The sequence below is a fragment of the Salmo salar genome, chromosome 29 (assembly GCF_965601325.2).
Source record: "Salmo salar chromosome 29, fSalSal1, whole genome shotgun sequence".
NCBI classification, from domain to species: domain Eukaryota; kingdom Metazoa; phylum Chordata; class Actinopteri; order Salmoniformes; family Salmonidae; genus Salmo; species Salmo salar.
In genome coordinates this window covers 33,135,001-33,154,374 of record NC_138319.1, presented here as the reverse complement: position 1 = coordinate 33,154,374, position 19,374 = coordinate 33,135,001, and the positions used below count along the sequence as shown (strand labels likewise).

Below are 19,374 nucleotides of genomic sequence, written 5' to 3'. Positions count from 1 at the left end.
CTCTGTTCTCTGTTCCCCATCAGAGTGGGAGTTTTCATTGCCCTCTCAATAACTTTTAATAAGTGATTCACACAAACACACAAACACACACACACACACACATACTAAGCGTCTCCCTGAGTCGATCCCTGGGGCGAGTGTTTGACAATCCAGATGACAGCTGTGGGAATACTGTCACAGCTCTGTGGCTTAACACTGTAATCCAACTGAGCTGTTCATTTTCTGGATTACACACACACACACACACACATTTCTGATCTCATCTCAATTGTGTGTGAATGTGTGGGACACTGTCAGTGGGACTCTCAATATTTGTACTTTTACAGTTGTTCAGCTTGCCCATAATAGTCTAGGGGGGGGGGGGGGGGGGTTGTTTTAAGAAGGTCATAACAAGGATCATTTAGCTATTTGATTTTTAATTTTAAGACCCCTTGAAGTATCCCCAAGAAATATAAAAAATGGTGTTACTGCTGACCAGTAAAAGGGGTCATTTGTCATTGTAGGGTCAGGGCGTGGCAGGGGGGTGTTGTTTTTGTGTGTTTTGGGGTTGGTTTGTTTCATGGGGATTTGTTCTAGTTTTCATTTTCTATGTTCATTTTCAATGTGTGGCCGAGTTTGGTTTCCAATCAGAGGCAGGTGTCTTTCGTTGTCTCTGATTGGAAGCCATACTTAGGCAGCCTGTTTTTTCCTGTGGGTTGTGGGTGGTTGTTTTTCGTATAGTCTATGTTACCTTACGGAACTGTGGTGTTTTGTTATTTTTTGTTTAAGTGTTCACGTTACTCTAATAAAAGAAGATGAGCACTCAACACGCTGCGCATTGGTCCCCTTTCATCGATCGCTGTGACAGCTATTAGCACATACAAACGTATTGAATAACAGATTCATATAGGAAGTTTGTTGTGAAGTGTCTCTCCTATATCGGAGAGATATAAGATCAGGAAACATTTGTATTTAACGCCTTATTTTTGGTACTAAACAGTCTCCATATATACTTACATACATTTTTTCAACTGGTACCGGGGGACCTTCAGATGAGTCTTGTGAGGCCCATGGGTGTCCTAGAGAAAAACAACTACCTTTCCACAGAGGGGTCATACTAGTGTGTAGCCCAAACTGTTAGGACATTACAGACTGAAGTTACAGGTCGGCTCTACCGACTTCAAGTGAGTCCCAAGACACTTGTGGGGGTCGTAAAGCAAAGAACACCATCGTGATTGTGAGAGTCTCATCTTTCCATAGAGGGGTCTTAATAGTTTGTATGCCAAACCGTTTGGATGTTGCAAAACATTTTGTGAGAATACCAGTTTTCAGGATGTCTCATGTTCTGACAAACACTGCTCTAGTTCTGCCACCTTTCACCACAGATGGGATGTCTCATGGTCTGACAAACACTGCTCTAGTTCTGCCACCTTTCACCACAGATGGGATGTCTCATGGTCTGACAAACACAGCTCTAGCTCTACCACCTTTCACCACAGATGGGATGTCTCATGGTCTGACAAACACTGCTCTAGCTCTGCCACCTTTCACCACAGATGAGGAAGTGCAACACTGGGATGTGGTGGATTGAGTCGCATCCAATGCAAAAAAATTAAAATGTATCTAACTTAAACTGACAGATTTTTTATGGGAATTTTTTATTATACTAATTATATTTCAGCGGGGGCGCGGAGATCGACTTTAAGGGGCTAGAGTGCATTGTATTACATTTCTTGTTTCTAACTCTGTACTTTGAGTAAGATCACACACCACCTCTCAATCACAGTCCTGATTTGAGCTTGGAGGACTGTGAAGACTATGAAACAGTGTGTTTGGAGGAGTGAGAAGAGTATGAAACAATGTGTTTGGAGGAGTGACAAGACTATGAAACAGTTCATTGTATTTGGAGGAGTGAGAAGACTATGAAGCAGTGTTTTTGGAGGAGTGAGAAGAGTATGAAACAATGTGTTTGGAGGAGTGAGAAGACTATGAAACAGTCCGTTGTGGAGGAAGAGTGAGAAGACTATGAAACAGTTCATTGTATTTGGAGGAGTGAGAAGACGATGAAGCAGTGTGTTTAGATTAGTGAGAAGACTATGAAACAGTCCATTGTATTTGGTGGAGTGAGAAGACTATGAAACAGTGTTTGGAGAAGTGAGAAGATTATGAAACAATGTGTTTGGAGGAGTGAGAAGATTATGAAACAATGTGTTTGGCGGAGTGAGAAGACTATGAAACAGTGTGTTTGGAGCAGTGCGAAGACTATGAAACAGTCCATTGTATTTGGTGGAGTGAGAAGACAATGAAACAGTCCATGGTCTTTGGAGGAGTGAGAAGACTGTATGACAGTCCATTGAGTTTGGAGAAGAGAGAAGATTATGAAACAATGTGTTTGGAGGAGTGAGAAGATTATGAAACAATGTGTTTGGAGGAGTGAGAAGATTATGAAACAATGTGTTTGGAGGAGTGAGAAGATTATGAAACAATGTGTTTGCAGGAGTGAGAAGATTATGAAACAATGTGTTTGGAGGAGTGAGAAGATTATGAAACAATGTGTTTGGAGGAGTGAGAAGAATATGAAACAGTGTGTTTGGAGGAGTGACTAGACTATGAAACGGTCCCTTGTGGAAGAGTGTGAGTGTACATCTGTGGCAGGCAGAGCTGTCCGTGCCACTGCCTGTTCCAAATCAAATCAATAAAGAGCATGGAGCCTCAGCGGATCTGTCAGTGCTCCTGCCAACTCAGTGGTAGGGTGAGTGAGATTAGATAGATAGATAGAGAGAGAGAGAGAGAGAGAGAGAGAGAGAGAGAGAGAGAGAGAGAGAAAAATACAGAGATTGAGATCAAATCCAAATCAAAGTTTGTTGGTCACATGAAACGTTTTGCTGACGTTGTCACAGGCAAAATGATTATGTTTCTAGCTCCAATAGAGCATCAATATCAAAGGATTATGTTTATAGCACCAACAGAGCATCAATATCTAATGATTATGTTTCTAGCACCAACAGAGCATCAATATCTAGCAATACAATAACAATACACACATGATCCAATAGTCCAGAATATAAATAAATATATGTGTATGTATGTGAATGGTGTGTACAGTTATGGCCCAAAGTTTTGAGAATGACACAAATATTAATTTTCACGAATTCTGCTGCCTCAGTTTGTATGATGGCAATTTGCATGTACTCCAGAATGTTATGAAGAGTGATCAGATGAATTGCAATTAATTGCAAAGTCCCTCTTTGCCATGCAAATAAACTGAATCCCCAAAAAACATTTCCAATGCATTTCAGCCCTGCCACAAAAGGACCAGCTGACATCATGTCAGTGATTCTCTCGTTAACACAGGTGTGAGTGTTGACGAGGACAAGGCTGGAGATCACTCTGTCATGCTGATTGAGTTCGAATAACCGACTGGAAGCTTCAAAAGGAGGGTGGTGCTTGGAATAATTGTTCTTTCTCTGTCAACCATGGTTACCTGCAAGGAAACACGTGCCGTCATCATTGCTTTGCACAAAAAGGGCTTCACAGGCAAGGATATTGCTGACATTTATCGGATCATTAAGAACTTCAAGGAGAGTGGTTCAATTGTTGTGAAGAAGGCTTCAGGGCGCCCAAGAAAGTCCAGCAAGCGCCAGGACCGTCTCCTAAAGTTGATTCAGCTGCGGGATCGGGGCACCACCAGTACAGAGCTTGCTCAGAAATGACAGCAGGCAGGTGTGAGTGCATCTGCACGCACAGTGAGGCGAAGATTTTTGGAGGATGGCCTGGTGTCAAGAAGGGCAGCAAAGAAGCCATTTCGCTCCAGGAAAAACATCAGGGACAGACTGATATTCTGCAAAAGGTACAGGGATTGGACTGCTGAGGACTGGGGTAAAGTCATTTTCTCTGATGAATCCCCTTTCCGATTGTTTGGGGCTTCCGGAAAAAAGCTTGTCCGGAGAAGACAGTCCTATGTCATGCCAACAGTAAAGCATCCTGAGACCATTCATGTGTGGGGTTGCTTCTCAGCTAAGGGAGTGGGCACACTCACAAGTTTTCCTAAGAACACAGCCATTGTAAGGATCTATGTGTAGCTGGTGCAGAGGATTCAGGCGCAGGACAGCAGAGATGAATAAATAAAAGTAACTTTACTCAAAGTCATCAACATACAAGAGAATTACCAAGCCCACAAATACGGACCACAATACAACAAACAATCACTCACAACCAAACATGGGGAAAAGAGGGTTAAATAATAAACAGGTAATTGGGTGAGTGAAACCAGGTGTGTAACACATTGACAAAACAAATGGAAAATGAAAAGTGGATCGGCAGTGGCTAGAAGGCCGGTGACGTCGACCGCCGAACGCCGCCCGAACAAGGAGAGGGACCGACTTCGGCAGAAGTCGTGACAGCCATGAATAAAGAATGATACCAACACATCCTCCGAGAGCAACTTCTCCCAACCATCCAGGAACAGTTTGGTGGCGAACAATGCCTTTTCCAGCATGATGGAGCACCTTGACATAAGGCAAAAGTGATAACTAAGTGGCTCGGGAAACAAAACATAGATATTTTGGGTCCATGGCCAGGAAACTCCCCAGACCTTAATCCCATTGAGAACTTGTGGTCAATCCTCAAGAGGCGGGTGGACAATAAAAAAAAACAAATTCTGACAAACACCAAGCATTGATTATGCAAGAATGGGCTGCCATCAGTCAGGATGTGGCCCGGAAGTTAATTGACAGCATGCCAGGGCGGATTGCAGAAGTCTTGAAAAAGAAGGGTCAACACTGCAAATTCATGTAATTGTCAATAAAAGCCTTTGACACTTATGAAATGCTTGTAATTATACTTCAGTATTCCATAGTAACATCTGACAAAAATATCTAGACACTGAGGCAGCAGACTTTGTGAAAATGTATATTTGTGTCATTCTCACAACTTTTGGCCACAACTGTATAGACATTATGGACAGTATATGAATAGAAAAGGTGTGTACATCAGTAGTCATAGAGGATGAGCCATGACTAGAATACAGTATTTGGATATAAAGTGGGTAAAACAGTATGTAAACATTATTAAAGTGATCAGTGTTCAATGACTATGTACATAGGGCAGCAGACTTTAAGGTGCCGGGTATATTGAGGTAGAGAGACAAAGGGAGATCACAGAGAGAGAGAAAAGAGAGAGAGAGAGTGGCAGAGAAAGAGAGAGAGAAAGGATTTCATTGTTGTTGGTTCAGACGGTTGATAATAGCAGAGTGGGTTGATTGAGTGAATCATCACTGGAGTGTTTGGAAGTGAACACTGTAATTTAGTTTCTAGTTATTATCATTCACACAAAGACATCAGGCCAGCCTTTCAGATTCACTCTGAAAGGGACATTTTCACAGCCTCTGATGATGAATGAACGACGCAATAGAAGCTTATTATAAATTACAGTTTCATATTTCATTAATATTTCTCCGTTAACTCATTTCAGATGAGGGATCATAGATTAGTCAAACACTCGTAGAGTTGAATTAGAGGATCCCAGTAGCTCTGTCTGACAGTGTGTGTGCGTGCATGAGAGAGACAGAGACGAAGAGTGTGTATACTTCAGCTTACAGAGGATATTGTTTGACCTTGAGTGGCACTTCTAGAACGAAGTTGCCAGAGACTGTTTGTTGCTGATTTACTTCAAGCTCCAGTGAAAGTCAAGCACTTTACATTTACATTTAGTTTTTTATTCTTGTAACTTACAACCAAAGGTGATGTACTTAACCTCCTTACACTCATGTACTGTACTATAGATGTTTTGCTCCAGTGAATCATCAAAGACTCACCAACAACTATTGGTCCAAATGATCAATTATTAGCTTATTCTTAGCATATTATTTATTGCTTAATTCTCAGTAGGTAAGTCCATCTGTCCCACCCAGCTCCATCCTGACCCCCCCCCATCTCCCCTCTCCCTCTCCCCCAGGAGATCTGCTGCGGTCGGGTAAGATCTCCGGCCACACTGTGAACAGAGACTGGACATCCTGGAGCTCCTGGTCTCAGTGCAGTAGAGACTGCAGCCGAGGGATACGTAGCCGTAAACGGTTCTGTGACTCCCCTGAACCACCCCACGGAGGACAGACCTGCCTGGGACCTGCTCAGGAGTACCAGGAGTGTAACATCACACCCTGCCCAGGTGAGATAGAGAGATGCATACACCTGAACACACACACACACACACACACACACACACACACACACACACACACAAAAAATATGACTGTGTTCAGTTGATAAAGAGATGCATACACCTGAACACACACACACACACACACACACAAAAAAAACATGACTGTGTTCAGTTGATAAAGAGATGCATACACCTGAACACACACACACACACCTAAACATATAAACACACACACACACACACACACAAAACATGACTGTGTTCAGTTGATAAAGAGATGCATACACCTGAACACACACACACACACACACACCTAAACATATACACACACACACACACCTAAACATATACACACACACACAAAACATGACTCTGTGTTCAGGTGAGATACACACCTACACTTACACACAAAACCCTATAAAACAGGTGATAACTCAAGAAATCGTCAGTGAAAGAAATGGATGAATCTTTCTTATTTTTTTGCCATGAATATGATACAGGACATCCATGAGACATGAATAAAGAAATATCCTCATCATGACTATAATAAAACACAGAATAACACATTGGGAGGCGTGAAGAACACCCAATCCCCACAGCATCTCAGACAGTAATTACATTTCAGGGCAATTATACCGCTAGCTACAGAGGGCCGTGTGTGTGTGTGTGTGTGTGTGTGTGTGTGTGTGTGTGTGTGTGTGTGGTGGGGGGGCTGGCTGCCTGCCTGCCTGCCTGCCTGCCTGTCTGAGTGAGTGCGTGCATATACCCTTGCGCTCTTGCATGCATTTGTGTGTGTGTGTCTCCTATTCTGTTGTGAAAAGCCGAAAACAATGTGTCTGTTTCTCAAGGGTTCTACCTGAAGGGAAAGAAAGCATTGTAATTAAATGAGTGTTCATAGTGACAGGAGGTAATGTGTTGTCTAAATGGAAATCCTCCTGCTTAGCTTCTCAAAGAGAACACCGGGCATCAAACGCACACACACACACACACACACACACACACACTCACACGCACGCACACACACACACACACACACGCACACACACACGCACACACACACACACACATACAACCAGGAGTTTGTTTCAAATCATTAATAATCATCAGGCTGTTTTTGAAAGGAGTGCAACGTTAGCATCTCGCTAACAGCTCGGCCCTGTGTCTAGAGACCGCCCTCAACAACGCCGTTATCCATCATCACGTGTACTTTAAAGACCAGCCGTACGACACCGAGCCAAAGCTGTGATTTTAGCTGTTTATTTATTGACTGGAGAGTACATGTCTGTCTCGCCATGAGGTTATGAATGGGGTCATAATGATTCTGACCCACCGCGATAATCCATCAACCCACTTACCTTGAGGGGTTGGCTGCTAACGCTAGCTAGCTCTTAGATTTGCCCTCAAACACTCACTCACTCACTCACTCACTCACTCACTCACTCACTCACTCACGCACCACAAATCAAATCAAATTGTATTTGTCAATACAACGTGTATTGTATTGACCAACAATGGTCAAACCAACAATGCAGTTTTAAGAAAAATAAGTGTTAAGTAAAAAAATAGATAAGTAAAAAGTAGAAAATACAAGTAACAAATAATTAAACAGCAGCAGTAAATAACAGTAGCGAGGCTATATACAGGGAGTACTGGTACAGAGTCAATGTGGAGGCTATATACAGGGGGGTACTGGTACAGAGTCAATGTGGAGACTATATACAGGGGGTACTGGTACAGAGTCAATGTGGAGACTATATACAGGGAGTACTGGTACAGAGTCAATGTGGAGACTATATACAGGGGGTACTGGTACAGAGTCAATGTGGAGACTATATACAGGGGGTACTGGTACAGAGTCAATGTGGAGACTATATACAGGGGGTACCGGTACAGAGTCAATGTGGAGGCTATATACAGGGAGTACTGGTACAGAGTCAATGTGGAGGCTATATACAGGGAGTACTGGTACAGAGTCAATGTGGAGGCTATATACAGGGAGTACTGGTACAGAGTCAATGTGGAGACTATATACAGGGGGTACTGGTACAGTGTCAATGTGGAGACTATATACAGGGAGTACTGGTACAGAGTCAATGTGGAGACTATATACAGGGGGTACCGGTACAGAGTCAATGTGGAGGCTATATACAGGGAGTACTGGTACAGAGTCAATGTGGAGGCTATATACAGGGAGTACTGGTACAGAGTCAATGTGGAGGCTATATACAGGGAGTACTGGTACAGAGTCAATGTGGAGACTATATACAGGGGGTACTGGTACAGTGTCAATGTGGAGACTATATACAGGGAGTACTGGTACAGAGTCAATGTGGAGGCTATATACAGGGGGTACTGGTACAGAGTCAATGTGGAGACTATATACAGGGGGTACTGGTACAGAGTCAATGTGGAGGCTATATACAGGGGGTACTGGTACAGAGTCAATGCGCTGGGGCACCAGTTAGTTGAGGTAATTGAGGTAATATGTACATGTAGGTAGAGTTAAAGTGACTATGCATAGATAATAAACAGAGAGTAGCAGCAGCGTAAAAGAGGGGTCTGGGTAGCCCTTTGGTTACCTGTTCAGGAGTCTTATGGCTTGGGGGTAGAAGCTGAAGCCTTTTGGACCTAGACTTGGTGCTCCGGTACCGCTTGCCGTGCGGTAGCAGAGAGAACAGTCTATGACTAGGCTGGCTGGAGTATTTGCCAAGTTTTAGGGCCTTCCCTGGCGTGAACTGTGGGGTTACTGCAGGATAAGACACCACAGTTTTCAAAGCATTTTCAAAGGGTTCTCAAAAGGATTTCAGTTTTCAGTGTTGTATGATGGCATATTCTACATTTCGATTGAGATTAAATTGACAGCCCTTAGGGATGTCATCAAGGATAGAATGCTGTTTGTAAAGATTTGAAATTCGACTTTACTGTAGCTAGCTCAAAGCTAACTAACCAAACATACAGCTATTCTGAAGGCCTGAATTGCAAGAGCAGCAATCACCCCCAAGGTCTATTGATGTAGACAGTGGAGACTTATTAAGTCACCTGAGTCGAAGAGATTTCACTGGAAAGCTGTGACTTTGCATAGCGTGAATAATCATGAATAGTAATTCTGCTTAAATTAACTGTGTGGGGACTGACATAATCCATAGAGAGAGAGAGAGAGAGAGAGAGAGAGACAGAGAGAGAGACAGAGAGAGAGACAGAGAGAGAGACAGAGAGAGAGACAGAGAGAGAGACAGAGAGAGAGACAGAGAGAGAGACAGAGAGAGAGACAGAGAGAGAGACAGAGAGAGAGACAGAGAGAGAGACAGAGAGAGAGACAGAGAGAGACAGAGAGAGACAGAGAGAGAGAGAGCGAGAGAGAGCGAGAGAGAGCGAGAGACAGAGACAGAGACAGAGACAGAGAGAGAGAGAGAGAGAGACAGAGAGACAGAGAGAGAGAGAGAGAGAGACAGAGAGAGTTTTTGAGTTTTTATAAAACCTTTATTTTCTACTCAAGTGTTAACATAAATAATGACATACTGTCTTTTCAGAAATGAAACACCAAATGTAATTCCTAAAAAAAAGAAAAAAATACACTAAAAATACTAAAATAACAAAAGAATTAAATAATTAAAAAACTAAAGAACATATACATTCAACTTATTTCTCCAACAAAAAATAGTTTCCCCTCCTCTACAAAACAAAGCGCTCCTTCGTATGCCCACTTCTCCTCAAACAATGGGAGATCTTTTACAGCTGAGTAGAACTCAAAATCCACTTTTATTCTTATTTTCACTAATCCTTTAAAAACACATCTTACATCCTGCCCATATCCCGTTTCTATCTTATGTTTCCTACTCAGAAAAATTGAAATCTTTGCTTGTCCCTGTCACGGCTGTTGTCGGTGAATGAGGACCAATACGCAGCAGGTACGTGAATGCTCATCTTGATTTTTTAATTATCTTTCAAAAACGAACATACAAAATAACAAAAACACGAACGATCAACAAAAACAGTCTGGTAAGGCACAAGGCGAAACACAGAACAATCACCCACCAATCACACATACAAACACACCCTAATATATGGAACTCTCAATCAAAGGCAGATAGACAACACCTGCCTTCAACTGAGAGTCCCAACCCCAATCAACCAAACATAGAAACACACAACCTAGACTAACCATAGAATACTAAACATAAACCAAAAACCCGGAATTACTAAATCAAACACCCTTTACACAAAACACACCACCCCGAACCACATAAAACAAATACCCCCTGCCACGCCCTGACCAAACTACAAAACAATTAACCTTATATACTGGCCAGGACGTGACAGTACCCCCCCCTTAAAGGTGCTACCCCAGAAGCACCTTAACAAAAAATAATCCCAAGCAACACCAACAAAAAGTCCCCTTTTCTAAAGGGAGGGAAGGGAGGGTGGCTGCCGTCAACGACGGCACTGTGCTACACCCCCCCTCCCCAACCCACCTATTTCTGGAGGTGGCTCTGGCTCCGGCCGTTCCAGGCTGTCGGGCCACTCTGGCATCGCCGGGGGGCAGTCGGGGCAGTCTGGCAATTCGGGAGAGTCTGGGCAGTCTGGCAATTCGGGACAGTCTGGGCAGTCTGGCAATTCGGGACAGTCTGGGCAGTCTGGCAATTCGGGACAGTCTGGGCAGTCTGGCAATTCGGGACAGTCTGGGCAGTCTGGCAATTCGGGACAGTCTGGGCAGTCTGGCAATTCGGGACAGTCTGGGCAGTCTGGCAATTCGGGACAGTCTGGGCAGTCTGGCCACTCCGGCAGTTCAGGGCAGTCTGGCCACTCCGGCAGTTCAGGGCAGTCTGGCCACTCCGGCAGTTCAGGGCAGTCTGGCCACTCCGGCAGTTCAGGGCAGTCTGGCCACTCCGGCAGTTCAGGGCAGTCTGGCCACTCCGGCAGTTCAGGGCAGTCTGGCCACTCCGGCAGTTCAGGGCAGTCTGGCCACTCCGGCAGTTCAGGGCAGTCTGGCCACTCCGGCAGTTCAGGGCAGTCTGGCCACTCCGGCAGTTCAGGGCAGTCTGGCCACTCCGGCAGTTCAGGGCAGTCTGGCCACTCCGGCAGTTCAGCGCAGTCTGGCCACTCCGGCAGTTCAGCGCAGTCTGGCCACTCCGGCAGTTCAGCGCAGTCTGGCCACTCCGGCAGTTCAGCGCAGTCTGGCCACTCCGGCAGTTCAGCGCAGTCTGGCCACTCCGGCAGTTCAGCGCAGTCTGACCTCTCTGGCGACTGTTGACTGGCGGGCAGCTCTGACGACTGTTGACTGGCGGGCAGCTCTGACGATGACTGTTGACTGGCGGGCAGCTCTGACGATGACTGTTGACTGGCGGGCAGCTCTGACGATGACTGTTGACTGGCGGGCAGCTCTGACGATGACTGTTGACTGGCGGGCAGCTCTGACGATGACTGTTGACTGGCGGGCAGCTCTGACGATGACTGTTGACTGGCGGGCAGCTCTGACGATGACTGTTGACTGGCGGGCAGCTCTGACGATGACTGTTGACTGGCGGGCAGCTCTGACGATGACTGTTGACTGGCGGGCAGCTCTGACGATGACTGTTGACTGGCGGGCAGCTCTGACGATGACTGTTGACTGGCGGGCAGCTCTGACGATGACTGTTGACTGGCGGGCAGCTCTGATGATGACTGTTGACTGGCGGGCAGCTCTGATGAAGACTGTTGACTGGCGGGCAGCTCTGATGAAGACTGTTGACTGGCGAGGCTGGGTTGACGCACTTGTAGCCTGGTGCGTGGTGCTGGTACTGGGATTACCAGATTATGTACACGCACCTCCAGGCTAGTGCGGGGAGCGGGAACAGGACGAGTCGGACTGGGTTGACGCACTTCCGGGTCCGCACGAGAGACAGGAGCTGGAAACCCAGGGCTATGGAGGCGCACAGCCGGTCTAGATCTTACCTCCTGCACAACCCGCCTTGGCTGGATGGAACTAGTAGCCCTGTACGAGCGGGGTGCTCGTACAGGGCAGACTGGGCTGTGCAGGGGCCTGATGGTAGCCGTGCGTAGAGCGGGAGTTGGGTAGCCTGGTCCTCGGAGGCGTACCGGCGACCAGATGCGCTGCGCAGGCATCCTCCTACCAGGCTGGATGCCCGCTCTAGCACGGCACCTGCGAGGGGCTGGAATAACGCGCACCGGACTGTGCGTGCGTATGGGTGAGATAGTGCGCTCCTCAGCGAAACATAGCGCTCTCCACCCCATACGCTCCTCCATATAACCACGAGTAGCTGGCTTCCGGCTCTTCTTACGCCTAGCCAAACTACCCGTGTGCCCCCCCCCAAAATTTTCTTGGGGGTGCCTCTCGTGCTTCTCCTTCTGCGCGTACTTGGCCTCGTACCACCGCCTCTCTGCCTTGGCTGCCTCAATTTCCCACTGCGGGCGTCGATAATCCCCAGCCTGATGCCAGGGTCCGGCCCCGTCCAGAACTTCCTCCCAAGTCCACTTCTCCCGCCAGTCCAACTCGAACTCCGTCTGCTCCTTCCTCTGCTGCTTGGTCCTTTGGTGGTGGGTGATTCTGTCACGGCTGTTGTCGGTGAATGAGGACCAATACGCAGCAGGTACGTGAATGCTCATCTTGATTTTTTAATTATCTTTCAAAAACGAACATACAAAATAACAAAAACACGAACGATCAACAAAAACAGTCTGGTAAGGCACAAGGCGAAACACAGAACAATCACCCACCAATCACACATACAAACACACCCTAATATATGGAACTCTCAATCAAAGGCAGATAGACAACACCTGCCTTCAACTGAGAGTCCCAACCCCAATCAACCAAACATAGAAACACACAACCTAGACTAACCATAGAATACTAAACATAAACCAAAAACCCGGAATTACTAAATCAAACACCCTTTACACAAAACACACCACCCCGAACCACATAAAACAAATACCCCCTGCCACGCCCTGACCAAACTACAAAACAATTAACCTTATATACTGGCCAGGACGTGACAGTCCCAAAATAAAATTTAACAGTTGACATTTTCTTTTCTGTTGCTTTCTATATTGAAACCCCAAAATAAAAACAGTGTTATTGAAAATCTCCCCTACAGCTTTAAACAAAGACTCCAGCATCTCCAAGAGAGGTTTTATCCTCTCACACTCCATAAAACAGTGAAAAATGGTTTCTCTTATATTACAAAAAGGACATCCATCTCCAACATCTGAATTAATAACAGATACAAAAGCATTAACTGCAATAATGCCATGCAAAACCCTCCATTGCATATCACCAGTACCCTTTTGTAACGGTGGCTTGTACAGTGCTCTCCATGCTGGCTTTACCTTGTCATCAATGCCCAATTTTACCCTCCATGGAGTGTCTTTTCTAGTTTTCAGTTTATCTTTATTCAACACCTTGACACACCCCCTATATAAGTCTTTCCCATTCACCTCATCCAAACCCACCTCTTCCAACCCTCTCAAATCCAGTAATATCGCCTTTCTTTCTGACTCTGGGATATTTGGTGTAATCCCTAGTCTTGGAAATGAGACGTCTTCATCTTGTACCTTCTTCTTGTGGCTATGAAGCATATCCCACTCTTCTGCTGACAAAGCCTTCCTGCAGCTTCCCAGCAGTTGTCCTACCATCCTTTCCGACCTCACCCCCAAATGTTCAGCCACCCGTCTTCCATCCATTAAGGCGGGCCCAGCCATGGCCATTAACTGTTTTAAGGTGATGATTTTGCCCTTCACCAGAATCTTGGAAAAATGTGGAACAGCTGCAGTTGTGCAATCAAGTCTTGCCCCATACACCAGAGGTTCCTCCAACAGCCAATGCACTGACTCCGCTGAAGTTCTTCTGGACACCTTCATTATGCTCCACACCCTAAGAAGGCCTCTGTAAAACGGAGGTATTCCCTCCCTAGAAATCTGGCTACTATCAACCAAAAATAAAGCTTTCTTTAAACCTAATCCTCCAACCTGCTGTAATACAAGACCTGCCACCCCTCTCCAAACCTCATTTTCCGGTCCATAAAGCAACCTTTGAATAAACTGCAACCGGAAAGCAGCAGCCCTACTAGCAAGATGTACAAGACCTTGTCCCCCCTCCTCTTTTGACAAATACAAAACACTTTGTGGAACCCAGTGATATTTATCCCAAAAGAAATCCACAATTATTGCCTGTATCTTAGCCAGAATGCCAGATGGTGGTTCTAAAACTGACAACCGATGCCACAGTGCAGAGGCAATCACATTGTTAACTATAATAGTGCGCCCCCTATATGACATACGAGATAGCAACCAACGCCATTTCCTTATCCTCCCTTCCACCATTTCAACCACCCCAATCCAATTTTTTTCCATAGTCCCCTCATCTCCCAGGTACACTCCAAGATACTTAAAACCTCCCTTACACCATTCTAGCCCCCCTGGCAAAGCCATGATCCCTCCAGACCATTCTCCAATCTGTAAAGCACAACTCTTTTCCCAATTTACCTTTGCAGAGGATATTCCCCTAAAACGATCAACCATTAGACTCAAACTATCCACCTCCGCTTGATTTTTCACTAAAACAACTACATCATCAGCATAGGCTGAGAGACGAATAGGAGGAATATCCTTTGAAAGGTACACCCCCTCAATGCGACTTCTAATGCTATTTAGTAGTGGCTCTATAGCAATGGCATATAACATTCCTGACAAAGAACATCCCTGCCTAATACCTCTACACACTTTAAAAGGAGCACTCAAACCACCGTTAACTTTCAATACACTTTCAATGTCACCATATATCACCTCTATCATGGCAATAAAACCAGAGCTGAACCCAAACGCCTACAAAGTGTGCCATAAATATTGATGTTCAACTCGGTCAAATGCCTTTTCCTGATCAATTGAAATTAGACCAGCATCCAACCCAATAGCCCTAGAGACGTCCAAAAAATCACGAATCAGAGAAATGTTATCCCCTATCTGCCTGCCAGGAACACAGTAGGACTGGTCCGTATGTATGATTTGCCCCATCACCTCACTCAACCTGTTGGACAAAGCCTTTGACAGGATCTTATAATCAGTGCACAATAAAGCCACCGGCCTCCAGTTCTTCACCTCCCTAGGGTCACCCTTTTTGGGCAGTAGGGTGAGGACAGCCCTTCTGCAGCTTATTGGTAGTAACCCTCCGGTTAAACTATCATTAACTACTGCTAGCCAATCCTCTCCCAACATAGCCCAAAAAGACTTAAAAAAATCAACGGGAAGCCCATCAATGCCTGGTGCCCTTCCATTTTCCATGCCTTTTAATGCAGTGTATAACTCCTGCAAAGACAATGGATGCTCAAGCTCAACCTGAGCTTCTGCAGCCACCTGTGGGAGTCCATCAAGGAACTGCTGTGTCACTTTTTTATCCTCTTTGTACTCACACTTGTAGAGCTCAGCATAGAACTCTACTGCCCTCTTTCTAATTTCACTAGGTCTAGTGAGCTCTTGTCCAACAGCTGATTTGAGACAATGAATAATTTTTCTTTGTCCATTCTTTTTCCCTAAACCAAAGAAAAATTTGGATGAGGCATCCATTTCAGAGATTCCTTGAAACTTACTTCTCACCAATGCCCCCTGTGCTCTGATACCCAGCAGGTCTGCCAATGCAGCTTTTTTCCTCTTGAGGGCCTGAGTGTGGCCTCGATCTCCTGTGGTCTCAACCAACATCATGAGTTCCACTATTTCAGTCTCTAGGGCTTTCATTGATCTGGTGATATCCTTGGTGACATTCCTCGTGTATTGCTTACAGAATTGTTGAATTTGGATTTTCCCTATATCCCACCACTGTTGAAGGGATACAAAACTGGCCTTTTGAGACCTCCACCTCTCCCAGAAAAAACTAAAACATTTCCTGAAGTGAGCATCACTCAATAAAGTTATGTTAAAATGCCAGTATGCGCTTTTAGGTTTTACATCGTTAATGAACACCACCTCTGTTACTAAACAATGATCAGAAAATCCCACTGGGGTTATCACACTTGATTTACAGACCTGAGATTGATGCTCAAAACAATAAAACCTATCTAACCTGGCCATAGAGATGGTGTTCTCTCTCACATGCACCCAGGTATACTGCCTTGTGCCTCCATGTTGACTCCGCCAAATATCACACAGTTCATTTGTTACAATGAGACGTTTTAAAAAAGTCCTTGAGGCTATATGAGGTTCTTTGTGATTTCTATCTAAATCACTGACTGTGCAGTTAAAATCCCCAGCAATAAATAAATAATCTTCATTGTTACATTTCTCAATGGTATTTGATAATGTCTCTAAAAAGCATACCCTCTCAACTGCCACCACTGGGGCATATACATTTATCAGACACATAGTGATGTTTTCATACCTTACTCTAACTTTTAATAACCTCCCCTCAACTACCTCTTCAACCTCATATGACAAAGGCAAAAACCCTTTTGAGAACAAGATGGCCACACCCCCACTTTTTGAGTTTTTATGACTACACACCACTGTCCCCCCCCACTCCTGTTGCCACATAACTTCATTTTCCAAATTACTATGCGTTTCTTGTAGAAAAATTATGTCACTTCCCTTTCCCCTAATTAACTCATACACTATGGCTCTTTTTTTAACGTCTCTTGCCCCATTTACGTTTAAAGAAGAAATCTTAAAACTGCTCATGGATGAAAAAAAAATACAGAGGAAGACCCAGAAACCACATCTCTTTACATACTTAAAGCTGCGATTGAACTCTTTCATTTTCTTTAGAATTTACATCACTCAACACTCTCGTGACCACTTTCTTGAGTCTAGCAATTTCAGGGCTTGTCAAACCTCCCCCTGTTATTTTTGACATCAGAAACTTTGCTGATTCAATAAACAATTCACTTTCAGGGAAAAAATCTGTTACATTGTAATCCTGCATATATTTCTTCCCTTTTGTCAACTTCAGAAATTGACGTACCTTCTCAATCCCATACCTCCCTTCCACCCCATTTATCTCACTATTTTGTTGTGACGCGTCAGATGACTCACTCTCGCTATCCTCCCCAGAAGAAAACTCCATCTCTACAACCTGTTTATCTTCAAGTGAATTATTAATCTCTACCTTCCTCTTGGAATTAGACCCTTCACCACCCCTTACATTCTTCCTCTTACTCCTCGGTACTTTGAAAACAGCTGCTTCCTTTTCCATTATTTCAATCTCCTCTTGACCTCCAATTTCATTTTCCAGCACCACCTCAGCGACGGCAGTCGCAATCTCACCGACTGTTTCCCCTCCCTCTTTGTTCTGATCTACCACAATTACCCCCGTATCCACAATGCCTTCCTCTCCTACTTTTCCTACCACATCTGCCCACCTTCTCCCTTCCCTTGCACCCTTAGCATGTTCATCCCTTCGCGGTGGTGCGTTAGCTGCACCGGCACTAGAGCTGCTACCGGGCTCTGCGTGCTCATTCTCGGGACAATTACGCACCAAATGCCCCTCTCTTCCACAGCCAAAGCATTTCATTGATTCAGTAGAAGCGTAGAAGACATAATCAAATCCATCAATCTTAAAACTGAATGCTAAATTCAGTTCATCAGTGTCCTTTTTTAAAATCATATGCCCTTGTCTCCTATGAGACACGACATGTTTCAGCAACGGAGATTTGCATCCAAAAAGAACCTTCTTTATTGTTGATACAATTTGACCATGACGAGATAACTCTCGCTCCAACACTTCATCTCTAACAAATGGTGGCACGTTAGAAAGTATAACTTTCTTTGCCGGATTCATAAGCGGAAATACCGGTGTCTGTGTCTCCCGCAACACAACACCACTCTCAACTATCGTATTCACCTTTTCAATGGAATCTAAGAATATCACTACAGCGCTATTCATCCTTGAGGCTGATTTGATACTATCACACCCAATGATAGCACCCACTGCCAAGCTACATTCTTCCACTGAACACCCGGCCGCAGCAGGAATCTTTACTCCATGTCGCCGACTAAGTTTTTCAAACTCCAAACTTCCGCGAGTGGCCATTGCAACCAGCCCCACCCGCTGGTTGTGCCCTCGCGAAAACCAACCTCAACGATCCCACCACCCCTATACGTGCTTAGTGATATTTAGACAAGATACCCTTAAAACAACTAAACTACACTCACACACACACACACATACTATATATATATATACACACGCAAAACCCAATAGAGTGAAGATAATTCCAGTCGCTCTCACAATCACTCCTGCTTCACGACTTACTCCCAGCATGCACTCCAACGAGAGAGAGAGAGAGAGACAGAGAGAGAGACAGAGAGAGAGACGAGAGACAGAGAGAGACAGAGAGAGACAGAGAGAGACAGAGAGAGAGAGAAAGACAGAGAGAAAGACAGAGAGAGACACAGAGAGTGAGAGACAGAGAGACAGAGAGAGAGAGAGAGAGAGAGAGAGAAAGAGAGACAGAGAGACAGAGAGAGAGAGACAGAGAGAGAGAGAGAGAGAGAGAGAGAGAGGAGAGAAGTTATGTCTGACGTCCACCTGGTTTTTGAAACAAATGAATCTTTCCTGGTTTTCCACGGCGGCCGGCCGAGATGAGACTATCCGTCAAGCCCGGGAAGGAATCGACTTATGTGTCAGTTTACGATAGAGAAATTACACAGAGATGACAAAAACCAGGGCAAACTTCAATTACCCCCCAGCCAGCACCTTACAGGCCGAGCTGTTTAAAACCAATTCTGAAATTGTCCTGAAAATATACTTTTCTCATCAGATGAAGTCAAAAGATTTTGTTCCAAGTGATTGCTGAGAGACCTTCATTTTTTGGGGAGGTACTTGGACAAAGACAGACCAGCACAATGAGATTGTTTTCTTATCCTGACATGTCGTTGAGACATTACAGTTCTTGGACAAAGCAAAAAGTGCACAATGAGAGTTTGTACTTGCCCTGTTGCCGAGATGTTACAGTATTCTGAAAGGTTGTGTTAGATTTTCTCTCTTGTTTGATTCCTGGAGGCGTTTTATGTTACCATGTTTACATTGGTTTGAATAAGCATGAGGACTTCTGTGTGTGTGTCTGTGTGTGTGTGTGTGTGTGTGTGTGTGTGTGTGTGTGTGGGGGGGCGTGTCTAATTCAGACGTGACAGCTAGCAGGTTTTGTTTCATCCAGATGCTAAAACAGCCCCCCCTGAACCCCATCATCTCTCTCCTCCCTCCATATTATCTCCTCCCCCCTCCCTCCATACTCTCCTGTTCTCCCTCCT

The 19,374-nt window shown here is 44.9% G+C and overlaps 1 protein-coding gene across 2 annotated transcripts in view; it reads left to right on the top strand.

The window, feature by feature from the left end:
* The window catches only part of LOC106590611 (semaphorin-5A), a 334,049-nt gene that overhangs the window by 304,408 nt on the left and 10,267 nt on the right, over positions 1-19,374 (top strand). For both annotated transcript variants that reach the window (XR_014383102.1, XM_082970801.1), the window contains exon 17: positions 5,935-6,144. Coding sequence is in view for 1 of the 2 variants with exons in the window: in XM_082970801.1 (XP_082826927.1) it covers positions 5,935-6,144 (210 nt within the window). In the remaining variant the exon portion in view is untranslated. The remainder of the gene's footprint in view (positions 1-5,934; positions 6,145-19,374) is intronic.